The sequence below is a fragment of the Orbicella faveolata genome, unplaced genomic scaffold (assembly GCF_042242905.1).
Source record: "Orbicella faveolata isolate gen_17 unplaced genomic scaffold, um_ofav_v1 contig_15, whole genome shotgun sequence".
Classification (NCBI taxonomy): domain Eukaryota; kingdom Metazoa; phylum Cnidaria; class Anthozoa; order Scleractinia; family Merulinidae; genus Orbicella; species Orbicella faveolata.
This window is the reverse complement of record NW_028301542.1, coordinates 7,560,184-7,577,500: the sequence shown is the minus strand read 5'-3', so window position 1 is coordinate 7,577,500 and position 17,317 is coordinate 7,560,184. Positions and strand designations below refer to the sequence as shown.

At 49.1% G+C, this 17,317-nt stretch overlaps 5 protein-coding genes across 5 annotated transcripts in view; all 5 read right to left on the bottom strand.

Annotated features, from left to right (window-relative positions):
• Positions 1 to 17,317, bottom strand: part of LOC149113336 (uncharacterized) — a 95,125-nt gene that overhangs the window by 38,662 nt on the left and 39,146 nt on the right. The gene's annotated exons all lie outside the window — the stretch shown is intronic.
• Positions 546 to 1,346, bottom strand: LOC149113344 (uncharacterized). Its single transcript, XM_089288235.1, has one exon. The coding sequence runs from the start codon at positions 1,344 to 1,346 to the stop codon at positions 564 to 566; it is 783 nt and encodes a 260-aa protein (XP_089144361.1). The 3' UTR covers positions 546 to 563.
• Positions 2,369 to 5,086, bottom strand: LOC149113343 (uncharacterized). The gene has a single exon (XM_089288460.1). The coding sequence runs from the start codon at positions 4,571 to 4,573 to the stop codon at positions 2,369 to 2,371; it is 2,205 nt and encodes a 734-aa protein (XP_089144586.1). The 5' UTR covers positions 4,574 to 5,086.
• On the bottom strand, positions 10,784 to 13,061 carry LOC149113342 (uncharacterized). The gene is made up of 3 exons (XM_089288459.1): positions 12,881 to 13,061; positions 11,939 to 12,616; positions 10,784 to 11,679 (listed from the first exon to the last, which is right to left on the bottom strand). The coding sequence occupies exons 1-3, from the start codon at positions 13,059 to 13,061 to the stop codon at positions 10,877 to 10,879; spliced, it is 1,662 nt and encodes a 553-aa protein (XP_089144585.1). The 3' UTR covers positions 10,784 to 10,876.
• LOC110057982 (uncharacterized protein F54H12.2-like) lies at positions 12,615 to 14,578 on the bottom strand. The gene has a single exon (XM_020764581.2). The coding sequence runs from the start codon at positions 14,570 to 14,572 to the stop codon at positions 13,190 to 13,192; it is 1,383 nt and encodes a 460-aa protein (XP_020620240.2). The 5' UTR covers positions 14,573 to 14,578; the 3' UTR covers positions 12,615 to 13,189.

Sequence of the window (17,317 nt, the reverse complement as noted above, 5' to 3'; positions counted from 1 at the left end):
ATCACGCCTTCACAGAGGAATGTGTCAACTTGAAAGCCCCGAGCCAATGAAATACCAGAACCCCTAGCGTTCACAGTATGCAAACTTGTGCTTCGCGGACATTAATTTTCTTGACCAAAAAACAATCGACCAATATAGCCCCGCGAAGGTTTGAAGTAACCTTAAGGGAGTTTCCTTGTGGACGACTGCAGTCAGTAATAGGGCGGGATTTTTCGGAATCTTTTTTAGGGACACGACCGATGGCATGAATACACTTGGGCTTAACTAAAACGCAAGAGATTCGCCCGAGACCAAGTTCCTTAGCAGATAACTCGTCCAGTTCAGTAGTATAGGGGGGGCGGTTTGAGACCTAGCCAATCAGAGCGCGTTATTTTGGACACGTGACGCGTCTAGACCAATCAGCGTGCAGGATTTTCGGCTCAGGTCAGCGGTTGCATTAGTTCGCATTGGGAAAAACTAGGGCGAGCTCGGTCAAAGGTTGCCGCGCGGGGTTGGACGCGAGGCCGTGAGGGTCTGGGGACCGGAAGTGACGACAGACCACGTGATCAGTTTTCAAATTTTATTTACAATTCTAGTAAATGATTGACATTGTCCATGTCGGTATCGTCGATGTGGGCTCGGGTGTATCCGTAAGGATACGAGAGGAAAGTGTCGGGATCCACGACGCGTTTGTCGAAGACGACTTTGTATCGTTTGGTTTCTTCGATCGTTTCTAATGTTTTGGTTTGGACATTGCGTTTAATCTTGTGTGGATTGTGTACACTGATTTCCCGTGGTTCTTCGCGGTGTTCGGTGACTTCGTGGATGACGTTTTCTTTTAACAGGTCAAAGTTCAATTGGGCTTGCCCACGTGTGTTGAAGGTGAAGCCGCGTACCTTGCAGTCGACTTTACCGTCGTTGGTTCGGTAACCGTAATTCTTGGGGCCAGCGGCCGCAAACTCCACGATGTGAGTACCTGGTTTCAATTCGCTGGTGAATTGACCGAGATGATCGCCTAAGGGTGGCATGGGCTGACCTTCTCGATGCGAGAAGATGATGGAGTCCGTGTCGAAGTACAGGACTTGTTGGGGTTGGAGTTGACTTAGTCCTTCTCGGTAGAGTTTGAGTCTGGCCCAGCAGGTGGTGAAGCAGGCCACGAAAATGTTGATGTTGACTTGAACGGCTTCTTCGTCTTGAACGTGTTTGTAGACCAATTCGATCATCTCGTCGTTCATGACACGAAGGGTTTGAATTTCTCGACTGTCATCGGTCAGTAGGGTATGAAGCCTGGCTGGCGACGAAATGGCTTCGACTTGACTCTTGTTCCCTTGTTGCCCGTACTTGCCCCAGAAGCTGTTGAGCATCATTTTGGTCAGAGACCGCCGACCGGGATTTTTTTGAATTTTGTCGGCCTCGAGTTGAATGCCTTCTTTGGTCAGGTAGTCGTCGAGGTACTGCTGACGTTTGACCGCATCGTCACCCACCCAATCGGGCCAGCCGCTGGCTTCTTACTTGATCTTGAGAAAGGTGTTCACGTAGGAAGAGAACAAGTCGTTGGAATTGCGCGGGAAGTGCCAAATTTCGTAGACGTATTGGATGACATACCCTTGATGAAGGGCTTCTTGCAATTCGGGGGTGGGCCACGTACCCACTAGACATCGCTCCTGCTCGTTGTGGACGCAGCGATGACTACGTTCGGTCAGCGGTTTGGGTTGCTCGGTTTCCACGCAAGTTCTGCACAGTGGAAAGGTGAGTTTACCCCCACTGCGGTGGGGTAAGACGGGATGATACAACCCAAAGGGTGGTAGGATCTTGCATTTGACCAGACCGAAGTAACTGGAGATGTCGGTGCCTCCAGGTTGACTGATGATGGCAGGATGACCCACGGGGTAGGGACAGTTTTTGTTGGTCCAGGGGTAGAGGGAGGTGAAATCCAGGTACTGCACCGTTTCTCCGTGTTCCACTTGATGGTAAAGTTTGATGGCATTGGTGCGTCCGCCGTAGAACGCGTCTCTGGGTTTGAGTCTGGGGACCAGGTCAAAGGATTGGACCAGACTCCGCAGGTATTCATCGTCTTGCTTGAGTTGTTCCCATTCGCATTGCCACATGACCACGACATGGTAGCCCGCGGCCAAGAGACTCTCTTCTTTGAGTTTAGTGGCTTCGTAAACATCGCGCATGGTCTGATCGCACATTTTGTGACGCGTGCGGTCGCGGTCTGGGTAACACTTGGGACACCCGTGCCAGAAGCAACCGTGAAATTCATACACAGTACGGGTGACGTCGTCGTACCCGTCCACGAAAAAGGTTTTGTCTCCGCGTAGTATCACGTGTTCCCCTCCGTTAAGGGCGTGTCGAATGTGGTGATCGGGTTTTCGGTTCATGTAGGTCAACCATTCCAGGGAGGCGAGGGAATGCAGTTTGCCTTGTCTCTGCCATCCACTGACGGGTTCTGAAGCGATGGTGCGTTCTGGCATGTGTTTGGTGCGGTAGAAGAGATTGCAGGCGGAGGCGATGGTGAGACAGCGTTGGAGAGGATTGAAGCCGCTAATGGCTTCGAATTCTTGGCAGAACACTTCGCAGGCCCCTTTAGGAGCAGTACGTCGGATTCGCAGTAGGCCACGAGTTCTGCTTGGAAATCGAAGATCAAGTCGGGCTCGGCGAGTTGTTGGGCATACCAGCGTTCGAACTCTTGCGCGCGTTCGGTGGACATGCCTTGGGGGTCGTAATGTTCTTTGTCGGGTAGAGGTCCCACGTAATCCTGATGGTCGGGGGTGTTGAAGAAATGGGGGAAGAACCCTTTCTTTTGTTCAACCAGTCCGAAGGCTTTGGGAAAATTAGCCAGTGGCATTTGAAAGAAGCAGAGAGAATCTTTGAAAACAATGTCTCCTCCGTTGATGGACAAAGACATAATCTTGGCGCCGTTGACCACTTGCTCGGGCACGACGTATTGTTGGTAGAGTTCATTCAGTATCAAGTAAGAATCAAACCCTTGGGAATTGTGGGCTAGGACGGTGAGGGTACAATCCTGTGCTAAAGCTCTCAGCCAATTCAAGAAATCTCGAATGCAGGTGGTGCCTTCAAAATGAAAGAGTTCCTCGCAGTTGGAAGTGGCGGCGCATACCAGGTTGGGGACGTGGACACCCGTGTCTTGCATGGTTTCGCTGTCCCAGTAGACGAAGAGATGGTCTTTGGTGTGTACGCTCTGCGAACCGTCCGCTTTGCGTTTTCTGGATTTCAGTAATTTGCGCTTTTCTTCTAACTTGGTGGGATTCTGTATGAAGCATTGGTGTCGGTAGAGATTGTGATACTCCTTGCAGGAGGGACATTCGGCGGTACCGCACACGTGACGCGTTTCGATCTCGCGAGGTCTAAGTAATCTATTGCACCGAGGACACTTGCGTAGGCAACTGCAGACATTTTTGATTTTTTTGGAGGCGTTGGCTTTGATGCCATCCGTGTTGGAGTAAGTGTAATGATTGGCCAAACACTGTTCTCCGAAGAAGGTACGGTGACAACGAGGGCAGGTGTGTGTGGTGTCACTGGTGCGACGACGATCTTCACACTGGGTTTGACAACAAGCGGGACATTTCTTGCCGCGGCAGGGATGATGATGGATGTCATCGGTCTGGTAGCTTTTCTCACACTCGATGCAAAAGTTACTTTGTCCTAGGAAGGCGGAGAGTGAATTGCAACCGTGATAATGTTCACCCACTTTGATGAGGATGAGTTGTTTCTCGCGTAACGGGCCTTTGAAAATGATTTGATAATTATGATCCAGGGAAAGCACCACGATCTGATAATCGGTGAGATGACGTTGGAAGGTGTGGAGTTCGGCGAGACCGTAAGGTCCTTCGGGGACACCCGCAGCTTGATGGAGTGCCTTGGCCTTTCTGCCTTGAGCGGGTTTGCCGCGTCGTAGGTTGACGTACTCAGGATGTCGACTGCCTACGTCGCAGTAGGCTTGCATGGTAACCAGAGCCCGTGCACAACAGAGTTCGTCCTCGTTGTTGATTTGGATGACGCACTTTTTGAGATCGAGTAGCTTGTCGAGGGCTAAGCTGGCTTTGCGAAGTCGCTGTTTACCACTACCTCGTCCGGGATCTCGGATATGTGAAATGTGTAACGAGAAGGTGTCATCCAATCGGAACTGTTCGTTGGAGTTTAACATCTTGGAAATTTGTTGCATGATTTCTTGGGCTCTGAGATCATTATCCATCCATTCTCGGACACGCATGCGAGCCGAGTGATAGGAGTGTCTCAATCGGTTGGAATTGATGTTGATGAGAAAGTGATCGTTGCGATCGACTTCCGGATCTTGGATGATTTGGTCTCGTATGGCGCGTTGGAGGGCTCGTTCTATTTGACGCGATAAGATTTGTCTTTGGTTGGTGGAGAGAGGTGCAGCACCGCCGCGTTGCATTAACCGTCCCACGTAATTTCGGTGTCTAACGCCTAAATGGCGAACGCGTCGATCCAAGTGAGGCGTTAAGAGAAAATCAAAGCCTTGTTCAATGTCATCCAAATGTTGGGCTAAAAGGGCGTTGTCTTCTTCATCATCCAGGTCGAAATCGTCTCTCGGGAAGCGAAACATGGTGAGACTGATGGGAGGATCAAAGTCTCATTGGTTTTAATGGTGTGAGTCAACCAATGGGAAAAAAGTACTTTTTGAACACGTGGAAATTTTTTTGCCCCGACCAGGAATCGAACCTGAGTCTTCGCGGCCACAACGCGACGTCTTAACCACTAGACCATCGAAGCATGAGTGGGAGGGATCTACGTTTTATAGGGTGGTGGTTCCCACCTTTTTTTAATGCCGTAGGAGTGGGGGATACCCCCCATCCCCCCTCTGGTGACGTCACGTCACGTGTCTTGATTCGACCTGTATAAAAATGGTGCGCCTTGACGGTGGTGACTCGACTGATGAAGCTTGAAGTGAGTTTACCGTTGACGAAGATTACTTTGGAGGTGGACCTATTTGCGCTGACTGTGATTGGTATTGTTGTGATTGAAGTTTGCCACCATTTAAAGAAATAGGTGAGTTAACAATGGATACGTTGAATCGATGCAATCGAAAGATGACTACTTTGACCCAGTGGGTGAATGAGTGGAAGGAGCGTGAGAAAGAAAATGGTGCGAGTTTATTATACAATGACTTGCGGAATCTGTCTCGTTTTATTGATGCGGTGCTTCGGGACATTGACTGTTTGTTCGCGGAAGAGCAGTTGGGCTTTTTGAGGGAGATGCATTTGAAAGAGTTGCGAATGAATGTGAACCGTGCTCTTAAAGGCTATAAACGTTTGTTTTTTAGCTATGATCAGTCATTGGGATTATCTACCACCTGAAATTCAAGCGTACATTCTCGATTTGAGGCTGCGACAGGAACGATTGGATGTCTTGACGGCAGCACGAAAGGGATTATGCGAAGAAATGAGATTATACCATGTTTTGAAAGAGAAATGGAGTATAGGACATTTGAGGTGTGAGCCTCACTATTGTCGTTTATGTATGGCTTTTCATGCGAGAGTGTATGGTCATTATCGCGATCATAAGGTGATGTTAGGTTACTCTTTGAAACAAGCGGCAAGTAACGTGACGGTAGCCAAGCGCAACATGTTGAATGAGAGAGATTATTTTGTTTTTGTTCTAGAATGACAAGTCATTGGGATTGTCTACCACCCGAAATTCAATTACACATTCTCGATTTGAGGTTGCGACAGGAACGATTGGACATGGTGACGGACCGACAAAAAGAGTTGTGTGAAATGATTCGAGCCTACCATCGCGTCAAACGTGAATGGAACCTAGGTCACGTGCGATGTCAACCTTTTCGGTGTCGTATTTGTAACGGAGTGAATTGGAAGGATGGGTGTGTCACCTCTGACTTCATCTATCATGAAAAAGTGTTTGTCTATTATAACGGTCGATCGGTGTTGGTGGGTAATTGTTTGCAACAAGTGTACTTGCATGAAATTAAACAAAATTTGACCCTCTTTTTTCCTTAGAAATGGATCTGAAGACTAAAGTGAAATTGAGTCAAGACATTGAGAGTTACTGGGATTTATTGCGGTGGCACATTGCCTCGAAAATTATGAATTTGAAGATTAATCAGGAACATTTGGATGAGGTGGAGAAAGAAAAAAGAAAGAATTTGTGTGAGGAGATTAAGAAGTTTCACGCCTTGAAAATTAAGTGGGAGATAGGATCTGTCGTAGCTGTGCCTATGTTGATTGTTTGCGAACCTGGTGTGAATGAACATTATGATCATAAATGGTATGGGAAGTATGTGGATATAAGGGGTCAACGGAAAAGGGCCTTTTTGGCGTTTAATTTGGATCAGGCCTTACAACGTTGTAATCACGTGAAATCGTTTATTTATTATAGAATTGATACGCCTAATGGCACTCAGTTTTTTGTATGAAGGCAGGGCGTCTTCCCACGAGGGGAATGGACACATGTCCCGCTTGTAAAAGGTGATAATGTAAAATAAAATGTTTTTTGCAGAAAAAATGGCCGCCTTTAATCCTGTCGATCATTCGATCAAATGTGTGGTGTGTTCCAGTTCCGAGATGAAAGACGGTGAAAAGCTGTTCCTGTTGGAATGTTGCAAAGAGGGGGTGCACAACTCCTGTCTAGTGAGACCACCCAATGGAAGTCACTTGGTGTGCCCTAAATGTCGCATTGAGACCTGCGCCCATAATCACATAGTTCAGAAGGATCACTTCACTGAGAAGGACATGGATCTCATCGATTTGTGTTTCCTGAAACATCAGGTGGTCTCGCGCATTCCTATGACCCAGAAGGAGATCCATTGGCTACGCGTGGCTGCCAACGTACCTGGGTTGAACGCCCTACGCCACGTCAGTCATCGCGTCTTTTTGACGGGTCTGGTCTTTTGGGTGCCTCTGGAGAAAAGCGTGTTCTGCGAATGGGAGGATGTGGCTGCTCGCTTGTCCCTGGGTCTGACCTACAAGAACCTCTCCGAGATGCGTTCCCGCTACAATCTGCGCGTGGAGAGGGATCAGAAAGGGGGTGCCTTCCACCACTTTTTAGATCACTTGCTGGAGTGTGCCGTCAAGGATGAGGAGGTGGTCAGACGGTCTTGTCTGGTCAAGACCTGCCGCTGCCCCCACTGCCCGGAGTGTCAAGGCTTTGCCTCCATGTTTGGGAAGGAGCGTGTGTCCAACATAGTGGCCCTTGCCAACCGCAGTTATTTTTACGAGCGCGTGGAGAAAGGGATCTACAGTAATTTCAGGATGGTTTATAATCGTGCCGAAAAGAAGAAGAAACCATAAGTCAAAACACATGTATCTTTTAATTCAACATGATTCAATAAAGTTACAGTTTCAAACGTTTCTTGGCTTGCATGATTCGTTTCACCACCCTTTCCGTCATGGTCTTCCTACCGGGTAACCTGTCAATGGCCTTGATCATCTTGGTGTCGGCCTTCCACTTGTCTTGCAGATTCTTGGCCCGACTGTAATCGATGTCGTGTTGTTTGGCGAGTCGGTCCAAACGATTGATCCCAGGATCTCCTCGGGCCAGTCGTTTTTTCAGTTTGGTGCCCGGTCCCATGTACTGATAGCCCGGCCAATGAAATTCGATGCCCGTCTTGCCCAACAGTTTCTGAATGTCGAAGCCATAACCGCGTTGCTTTTTGCGAGTCCTGGTCTTGTTGGCTCTAGTTCTTGTCATAGCCGAGACGTCGTCGACTGGGGTTTTTCCACTCTTCCCAAGGCTTCAGGCGTTCGGCCGCTGTGGGTTTACGCTTCTTGTATTTCTTGGTGACTTTCTTGGGACTGTAACCACCCTCTTCGTCGTCGAGGTCGTCGTCAATTGATTGGGGATCCAGACCAATGCCCTTTAAAAAGCCTTTCTTGGCTCCGCTCAACACGCTTTGTTTCAAACCACCCGATTTAGGCTTTTTACCGCTGGATATGGGTCGCGGTATGCGACTCGGCTTAGCACTGGAGGCAGGCTTTTTCACGGTCTTGGGTGTTTCGGGTAAGAGTCGACGGGGTTTGATCCCAGACGGACCCGCGGGTGTCGACACCTCTTGCTTGATCCTGGCGGGAGTTTGACCTTGGATGACTTGTTTCAACAAGTTTTCCAAGGGACTGTCCAGGGCTTCTTCATCCGGTGCAGGGGCACCCACGCCAGCCCGTGGGGCACCTCCTGTCCGAATCTGTTTGGTCAATCGAGTCTGTTCACGCGCCAAGGGTTTGACCATCTTGACGGCCATCCAATCAGGAATGGTGGGATTCCTCAAGATCAATTGTTTTTCGGCCGCCAATCGCCCTGCTTTGTTCAACAGGGCGCTTTGGGAAATCTGTCCTTTGTAGTAATCTTGCAAACGTTCGAATTCACTGACCGGTACCATCATGACCTCTTCCGTCATACTGCAATGCGGTTTCAAAACAGTCTTGCCAGTAACTTGCTTCTTGACGGGCTTTTTCCAATTTCAATTGCAGACTCTGGATGGTCTCGTTGGGTTTGGCACAGGTCTGGCAGGGAATGACCACGTCTTCCACGTCGTCTTGGACTCGTATGCAATCGTCACACCCGTGACCGTATTTTAAAGCCAAATATTCCTGTTCGAGAGCTCTGTATTTTCGATGTTGACGCTCTTGAACTAACTTGAGTTGTTCTTCTCTGTGATTGGCTTCTTGTAACAATCCAATGAGCTTGGTCATGTTGTCTTTGATCTCGGTTAGTTTTCGGTTCTCGCTCACGCGTTCAGGCACCATGTCGATGCCCTACAAGGGGTAACCGTCAGCGTCTCGACCCGACATGTTCGTAACACTCATTCAAACCTCGCCAGAATCCACTCCCTGTCTGAGCCAACAGATGTTGACGCCTCCTCTTCAGTGAATTTCTGCGCTTCCCCACTTCGCGCAACACGTTCTTATGGCGTTGAAGTTTTCGAAGCGTCTGAGGCCCCACGGGAATTCTCTTTTTCAACAGATTCAAGACCATTTCACTGACCGCGTTGATCTGGTCGGCGTTGGCGTGTTCCAACATCTCTTGACGTTTGAAACGATTGGCTTCTTGGAGAATGCTGGTCAAGAACGGGCGTTGTCGCCGTAATCGATTCATTGTCTCTTTCTGAGTCGGTAGGAAGGGGTAAAGTCTTTTATGCCCTGAATCGACTCCACCACTTTGACACCCGCTGGAACACGGAACGGGGTCTTGCGTTTTTTCTTGACGGGTTTGAGGGCAGATTGATAGGGTATTTTCCGAATGGCGCGTTCCAACTTGGGTCGGTGCTTTTGAACCTGCTTGTCTATGAACTTGGCGATACCACCTATAGGGCCAGCTGCTCTGAAGATGTCGCCACCTCGTTGCAGTATCTTGCGCCGGGAGAGCATGGAGAGCTTACGTCGACGTCTTGCCATCGTTTTGAATGGGGTGGAGTCAAGACCCAGCTTTTTTATCCCATCATCTTGGCCAAGGGTGTCTTGACGGCTGGGATGCGTTTCAATAAACTCAAGAGGGTGGTTCTACGATTGAAACAGACAAGTGGTTTGGTTCGACTCTTGGCTTTCTTTCGAGGTTTCTTGGCGAATTTTCTCAAATCTCCGAACTTGTCTTCGTACCAATGCCTCTTTTTCATTCTTCTTTTCCTATCTTCTTTCGCTGAAAGGGTTGCCATGGCGGGAGCTCTCTTGCGTTTCCTGCGCGTTGTGACCGTGGCTGGTAACTCACCGGTGTCAATGACAGCCGTTGGAGCCGGTTGAAGAGCGATCCGTCTTCTTATAGCTGGTGGTAGGTTTTTCTTGAAATGAGCTGCACTCGGTTGAGGCGTCTTTTTACCCGATTTTCCGTAGCGTTTTTTTAACCTGGCTATGACGTCGTCCAAATGTCTATGCCCTCGAAACTGAAGATCCATGACGTGTAGGTGGAGTGCTTCCAATTAGGCATTCATGGTATCGAATGACTTTAGGTTTTCACTCATCGCTTTTTATAGAGCCAAGGTTGTTTGCGATGGCGATAGGTGCTTTGAGCCGCGCCGGTCAAACCCATGCGTTGGTAATCTTTGCGTTTTCCCAAGGTGTAGCCCATTTTGGCCGCACTGGCAAAGATGTTTCCTCCACCTTGTCGTTTCTTTCTCTTCTTCTTGGTGACGGCTTGCAAGGCTCGTTTGGCGCCGTAACTGGCTGCTCCGGAAGCAGCCCCCAAGCCCACGGCTTTACCCAGGGCGATGCCAGCCGGCACGAGCGCAGCCAAAGGTAGGACACCACCCTTCTGTTTCTTCTTTCGACGTCGTCTTCTCATGGCGAGCGCGAGCCCTGCGGTGGTGAGCAGTGACGCGGGTAGGTTACCTCCCTTCTGTTTCATGGTGAACAATGAACCCTCATGGACTTTGGTCGTCTAATTTATGCTCTTTTTGGTAAGGAATGTAACGAAATTTCAGGTCGTACCGTTTGACGTAGGCGTCCTTGATGGGTTGGGTCAGATCCGTGATGGTATCGTCCATGGTTTGCAATTTGATGAGGAAGCTTTCGAACTCGTCCAAGGGAAAGCCGCGCACGTAGGTTCTCAATTCGATCAAGGTCTTTTCATGCGCGGTGAACGCAAAACGACTCATGTCCATCTTCACGGAAAAATTCTTGAAATCATTCCAACCCTTGACCAAGGTGCCTAAAGCGGTCAAGATGGCCACGACGACATGTTGTTGTTCCCAAAGCACGCCGATGATCATGCTCAAGGCCATCATGAGTAAAGCCAGTCCATTGAGAAAACAGAACCACGTTTTGAAATGGTAAAACATTTGTTTCCGATACCACCATTGTCGATGATAATATTTGTACAATCCATCCAATCGCGACAAGGATTCCTCTTCCACACTGTTTCTGTAAGCCCCGTTGAGTAAACTCACATCGATGGTCATGACTATTCAGTTCGAAACACTGCTCGAATTGCGAGTCACTTGGGGTCTTCCTCCGTCTTTGTAGGTGGTCGTGATGGTGTTGGTGGTGGTGATACCGACGATACGTCGTCCTCGAGCGGTTTGTCGTTGATCGTTCAACAACATTTGCAATTGACGTTGTAAACTGTCTTGATCCATGCGTGATCTGGGGGTGGAAACGGCACTGCTTTCATCATCATCATCGTCATCGTCATCATCGTCTCCACCACCACCGCCTCCGGCACCGGCTCTACCACCTCTGCCACCTCTGCCACCTCTACCACCTCTACCCCGTCTGGGTTGCTTCCCACCTCGACCCCGTCTGGGTTGCTTGCCACCTCGACCTCGTCCGGCTGGTGTCTTGTATCCCACGGTGGCTCTACCTGTGGTTGTGCTAGCCAGGTACCCTCGTCCAGGCGGTGTAGGAGCTCGACAGGGTACGTCTCGACGCGTGTCCAGACCCGAAGGACCCGCTCGGGCTGGGGGAGGACTCGCCCCGACGCCTGCTACACTCCCTGTGGGGCGGGGACTGCGTCGTGGCGTACTGGTAGCCACGGGTCCTTCGGTGCCTGCGCCAGCGGGGGGTGTATTCCGTATGGGTGGTCTGGTGGACGTACCCACGCCCGGACTCAAACTTTGAATGTACTGACTCAAAAAGTCGTCGTTGTAACCGTAGGCCAAGTCAATGTCCTCCATCGGTGAAAGAGGGGAAGGTAAGGCTTGAGCGATGAGACTGGGCGAGGTGCCCACGCCAGCTGGAGAGGTGCTCATTGTAGAAGGTCGGTGTATTTCTTTTCTCGAGCCACCAGTCTTTGGGCCAACAGCAGTTTATATTGAATGTGATCGGTGAAATTCTCTTGGTTATATGCGTTTAAAACGGCTTGCACGTCGCGTTTACCGCTGCACTGTAAGATTTGTCTCATGGGTTCGCACTCGACATTGCGCTCATGCATGTATTTCAATTGCGATTCGCAAATCGCTAGGAATCGCGGGAACCACTCGACTTCACTGCGCAGCATCTTCACTTCAACTGATGCATTCGCATGCAGCCCTCTTCTTTTAGCAGATGACTGAGAATCCGCTCATCGTCGCGGCTTTTGGGATGTAAATCCAACAAGAGATACCCAAACGGACGGTCGGTGACCTTTCGAAAGGTCTCTTGCACATCCTGCCATCGCGACGGAAAGGCTTGTAACAACAAATTTCGCATCCCCAGTTGATCTCGAGGGTTCTTGAATCCCACGATGTAATGGGCATTTCTAGAGATGCTCTTGGAAAATTTACCGGGTGGAAACATGTCTTGCGATAAATAGATCACCGTGATGTTGCGATGGTGGGAATCTTTGGTGAAGAGATCCAAGACCCGTTTGTCGTTCCCTCCTTCTTCCATCAGATCGTCCAACACCAGTAAGCCACCCTTAGGAAACCAGATGGGTAAGAGATCCGAGTCGGGAATACCATGATGGAATTTCACTCCATACTCTTTCATGGGTTTGAATCCGTCTTGCCAGGAACCGTAACAGTAATAAATGCGTTTGGGCGGGGTCTCGAACAGATCGAGATTGTCCATCAATAATTGGGTGGTGAACACCGTTTTACCCGATCCCGACGGACCCACCACCATCATGCTGGAAGGCGTGTTGAATCGAAAGGCTTGACGTCGTTCCATGGTCAAGTCCCATATGAACGAGACAAAAGAGGAGTTCGTTTCATATACATTTTTTAAAACTTTTAATTACAATAAATGTCTTACACCGCAACGAGAGGTACAAGTGTCTTGCTCGTAATCACATCGACAGACTTGCTCCCAATTCAACTCTTTGTGTATCAATTTTTTTAACATTTGTCCCACTTTATGATCATTTTGTACATAATCGTGTGGACTGAAACGACGTAGAAACGTGTTCATGTCATGTCCTTTGGATCGATCGATCAAAAACATCAACGCGTAATCGCCGCAACTCTGACTGTACAGCGATTGTAGACTCTTGCCGTTGTGGACGTTGAACCTCCAATGTTGTTCCAACCACCTCTGTAAAGGTTCCGTGGTCAGGTAGGTGTCCAAGGGCAGTGCGTAACTGTCCATGATCTCGCAAACGTCCTGGCACGTCCATAGCGCAATCCAATGCCGACCCGGTTGGCCTTGAGGGTCCGTGTTGACAATGTAACCCATGGGTCCCTTCTTGTGGGGTTTCTCGGGTAAACGATCGCAAGGCACCGTACCGTAAAAATAGGGTTTCAAACTGGGTTGACTCCTGGCCAACACGTCCAACTGCACATTGTTCAAACTGACTTTTTCCATTACACTTGGTACACGTCGTATTGCACGGTCTTGTTGCTATTGATCTCCAAGAGATTTTCAAATTCGGCGTAGAGGATGGCCGTGATGTTGGCATCCTGATCGGCTCCAAAGTCGAACACCAACCGCAACTCACCGCTCAGCTTGGGGTTCAACACTGGACTGTTGAGGCAATCGTTGGCGGCGTTCTCAAATACAAACAACGTGCATCCTTTACCTCGTCCCCAATCTTTGGCTCTCACCATGTTTCCTTTGCTCTTGCACAAACTTCCAGTGGCTTGTAGAAATTGTCTATAGCCTCTCATGTCTCTACTTCCATTGGTATGGAGCAATTCCAAGACTTCATAGGGATAGGCTTCTCCTCTCACCAATTGTTTGATGTTGGTCAGATTAAATTGCTGGAATGTGAAGGGATACTCGTCGGCGGCGCCGTTGAAGGCTGTAGAAGCCACCAATCCCACCACTAGCATGTTGGGTAACCGGTTCTGGAACGGGTTGGTGATTTCATAGTGTAACTCGTTTTGCGTGATGTTGTAGGTCCTGATCTCGCTTCTGACCGTGGGATAGCTCACCACGTTTCTTCCACTACCCATATCATTCATCAATTCTCGGTAGACGGACGGGTTGAGTCTGACTTGGCAAAGATACAATTTCACTTTGATGTCTCGTGAATCAATATGGAAGGTCACAGCACCATCCATTTGCCAACTCCACACATCCGGTGAATTGAAGTACAATTGGATCCCAATCTGCACATTGGGTATCAAGAGTTTGCTGAGGTGAAACACTTCGATGTAGGGTACGAAGCTGTAAACGCGCGTCTGATTATCAGTGCCAACGGCTTGGGCTCTGAGTTCACGCACCAGGGCTTGTCTTTCAGGGGACATCGCTTTGAAATCATTGTGTGCCAGATTCAGTTGAGTGGCTGTCAAAGTATCGGGTACATCGACAAAATTGAACCAGCCTTGAGGTCTCAAGATGGTGTCTCCATCGTCTCTGTCAAAATTCAGTAAGGTTTCGATGTACGCTTTGTAATGGTACGTGTCCGTCTGAGGACTGATAAGCGTCCCATTGAGTCTAACGCTGATCTGTTTGAAGAGGGAGTGAGCAATGTTGTTGACCAAAAAAGTGTTTTCGGCGGCCACGGCATCGCCTCCCGCTGCTTTCTGCAATTTCCATTCCAGTTCGAAGTAACTGCGAGACAAATCAATGTAATCTTCTTGAGGATCGATCTGAAAATCGATGGGGTTGATACCTGTGGTGAAAGGATGAACGGGTACCATCCGATAGCTCGAGATACTCAGATCCGTGGGTGGTGCCCGAAACAAATTCAACATGGGGTTCTTGACCCCTGCCGAACCAGGGAGAGGGACAATGTCCGTCATCGTCGTTTAGGTCCTCGTCGATGTCTTCTCTTGAGAGCGCTCCGTACCCAAGTGGGGTCTAGACCTCGTCTGCGGTGGGGTAAGAAGGCGCCTCCCTTTTGTAGTCTTCTGCCTCGCGTCAACTCACTGACGATGGGAGGAATGCGTCGAACGCGTCTCGAATAAATCGGATTCATATTCATTTTCTAAAAATGTCGTCCAACTTGCGTTTGGCGGCTCGGTTGATTTCGCTCAAGGCTTTGCGTTTAATGGCTCGTCTCCCACCAGCCTTCACACCTCGAATACCACCTGCAATGTTAGGCAATCCAAGGGGTCCACCCTTTTTTAAACCTTGCCATCCTTCTCGTAAACTGGATCCCGAAAAGTCTCGCAAGAAACCTCGTCCCATTTGACCGTCGGGTTTGAAACGCGTCAAAGCACCGCCTCTCATTCTTGTTTGAAGTGTAGCGTGACGATGGTATTGCCTGCTCCGAATTTCGTCAATTCCCCAGTGGTCTCCGCGACTTGTGTCTCGATAATGTCGATGTAATCTTTGCGTACCGGAATATATTGAACATGGAGGGGTTCAAAATACTGGAAGCCTTTGCCTTCTCGCAGGTAATTGACTTCTCGCAACAGATCCGTGACTTGATTCCCCACCACACCATTGGTCCCCACATCCGAATAAACCATCAACGAACGCGAGGTGGAGCCCGTCACGTTCTTGAACGAGGTGTTGAGGTTGATGAACCGCCAGGTAAGGGTGGTGGTCAAGTGAACTCTCTTTCCGTCCGGCGTCAATTTCCAATAGGGTTCACCTGTGGTGGGGCTGATGTCGATGGCTGCTGGCACTTTCAGTTCTTTGGTGTTCAGTTCCATGGACAAATTCGGACCAATCTCCACCTTGTTACCATTCATCTTGAACCATCCCATGTCAATACCCAGTTCCAGGTTGACATATAATTGGGGATAATAACGACCATTGAAGAGCCTCCTGTTGATATCCGTGTTATCGAAGATAAAATCGTCGTCTTCGAATCGGAAATTCAAAAGATTGCTTTTCTGGGTCGATGGATCCGAGAAGAGGTAACCCGCTCGAAGTCTCTTTTCTATCACGGTGGTGTCAAAAAAAGTTTTGACGGTCTTCATGAATTCCACTCCCGTCAGATTCGACAAATCGTCCGCGCGAAGGTGTTCGGGCTTGAAATCCCCCCCGTCAGCTTGGTGTCGGTTGTTCAATTGCACCGTGTCTCTCACATACCAATAGCCTTCAAACATCACCTCATCCCCTTGCAACAAGGGAGGCACTTGACTCTTGGGGTCTGGTAACGAGATACTGCTGAGTCCCACTTTCCAATTACCGCCTTCCATTTTCAAAGGATGAGGGAGACGAATCTTGAAATGATTGGATTTGTTCTCGGGATACTCGGTCTTGCTACTGTGGCTCGGTAGACTCACGTAAAAATCCGTCATGTTTAAAATGCAAGGTGACCGTCGTCACTCCCGCGGGAAATTTCACCAACGCTCCGTCGTTCTCGGCCACTTGCGTCTCGATAATGTCAAACACGTCGCTACGCACCGGTAGATATTGGATGTGGGCGGGTTCAAAGGTCATCGTGTTCTGATCGTGCGGCACTTCTCTCAAGAGATCGGTGACTTGATTCCCCATGACGGTACTTTGCGCCACGTTGCAATAGACATACAGGGGCGTACGAAGCGTCTCACTGACGGTCACATTGCCACCATAGTGCTGATCGTAGAGCTCGTCCAGATAGTCAAAGCGCCAATTGCAGTAGGGACTGAGCTGTAAGGACCCATTGTTCGTGATGTTCCAAAAATTCGTGGAATGCGCGTTGTGTTGATCCTGCCAATCGAGTTTGAAAGCGGGTACCACATCGTCTTTGAAGAATTTAATCACGTGATGACTCAATTTGTAATCAGCAATTCCAGTCTTTTCCACCCACTTGAGTTTCTTGACCAATTCAGGACCAAACCATATTTTGGGACGCAATCTCGTTGTGCTACCAGCCGTTTCATTGAGGAATGTATCGGTGTTGTCGATAATCAAAGAATCCCCTTCCCAACGAAACACAGCGTAGTACTTTTTACCGTCATGAGTTCGTAGACTTTCTTCGTAGACGTTCCATGAAGTGCGTCAAACGATCTTGGTAACGACCTATCAAGTGTTTCATGAGCGATTTCCCACTCGTGACTTTGACTCGGTCCTCATGCAGATCAGACCCCCTGATGGTAAAAGTGTTACGGTAGGGTCGCGGAATCCATCGACCATCTGACAAAAGTACGAAACTTTCCATACTCCATTTAAATTCCAACAGGATGTCATCATCTTCGAAGAGGTGGGGTCGGTGTGTCAACTGTTCATAACGCCGTAAAGGTGGGGGTGGGTAAGAAATACCACTCAAACCCACTTTCCATCCTTCCTCTTTCAATTGGATCTGGTAAGGCAAACGGTTCTTGAAACTGTTGGCTTGATTGGAGGGGAATTCCGTGGTACTGGAACTGCTGATCAATTGGACATAAAACTCTTTCATCTCGCCTTGACCAAGGCCCCCTTCTCAATCCACGTGTCGTATTTGTTTGGCCACCCTTTCCACCGAACCAAGACTTTATTCCCTTTGCGTTTGACGATCTTTTCCACGCGAAACAGATCGTCGCTCTTCACTGTCACCTTCTGCAAATCCTGGGCGTAAAACGAACCACTCAATGGCGTTCCGTCCCACTCCTTGATCTTATAGGTAGGAATCA

Bases quoted from the DNA above. Each gene is read 5' to 3' on its own strand.
- LOC149113344 (XM_089288235.1), bottom strand. From the start codon at position 1,346: ATGATGCTCAACAGCTTCTGGGGCAAGTACGGGCAACAAGGGAACAAG.
- LOC149113343 (XM_089288460.1), bottom strand. From the start codon at position 4,573: ATGTTTCGCTTCCCGAGAGACGATTTCGACCTGGATGATGAAGAAGAC.
- LOC149113342 (XM_089288459.1), bottom strand. From the start codon at position 13,061: ATGGGTTACATTGTCAACACGGACCCTCAAGGCCAACCGGGTCGGCAT. The intron at 12,617-12,880 runs GCAAGAGTCTAC...TGTAATTAAAAG, and splicing joins GAGGTTCAACGTCCACAACG to TTTTAAAAAATGTATATGAA. The intron at 11,680-11,938 runs GCTGCATGCGAA...GCTCGAGAAAAG, and splicing joins TCATCTGCTAAAAGAAGAGG to AAATACACCGACCTTCTACA.
- LOC110057982 (XM_020764581.2), bottom strand. From the start codon at position 14,572: ATGACGGACATTGTCCCTCTCCCTGGTTCGGCAGGGGTCAAGAACCCC.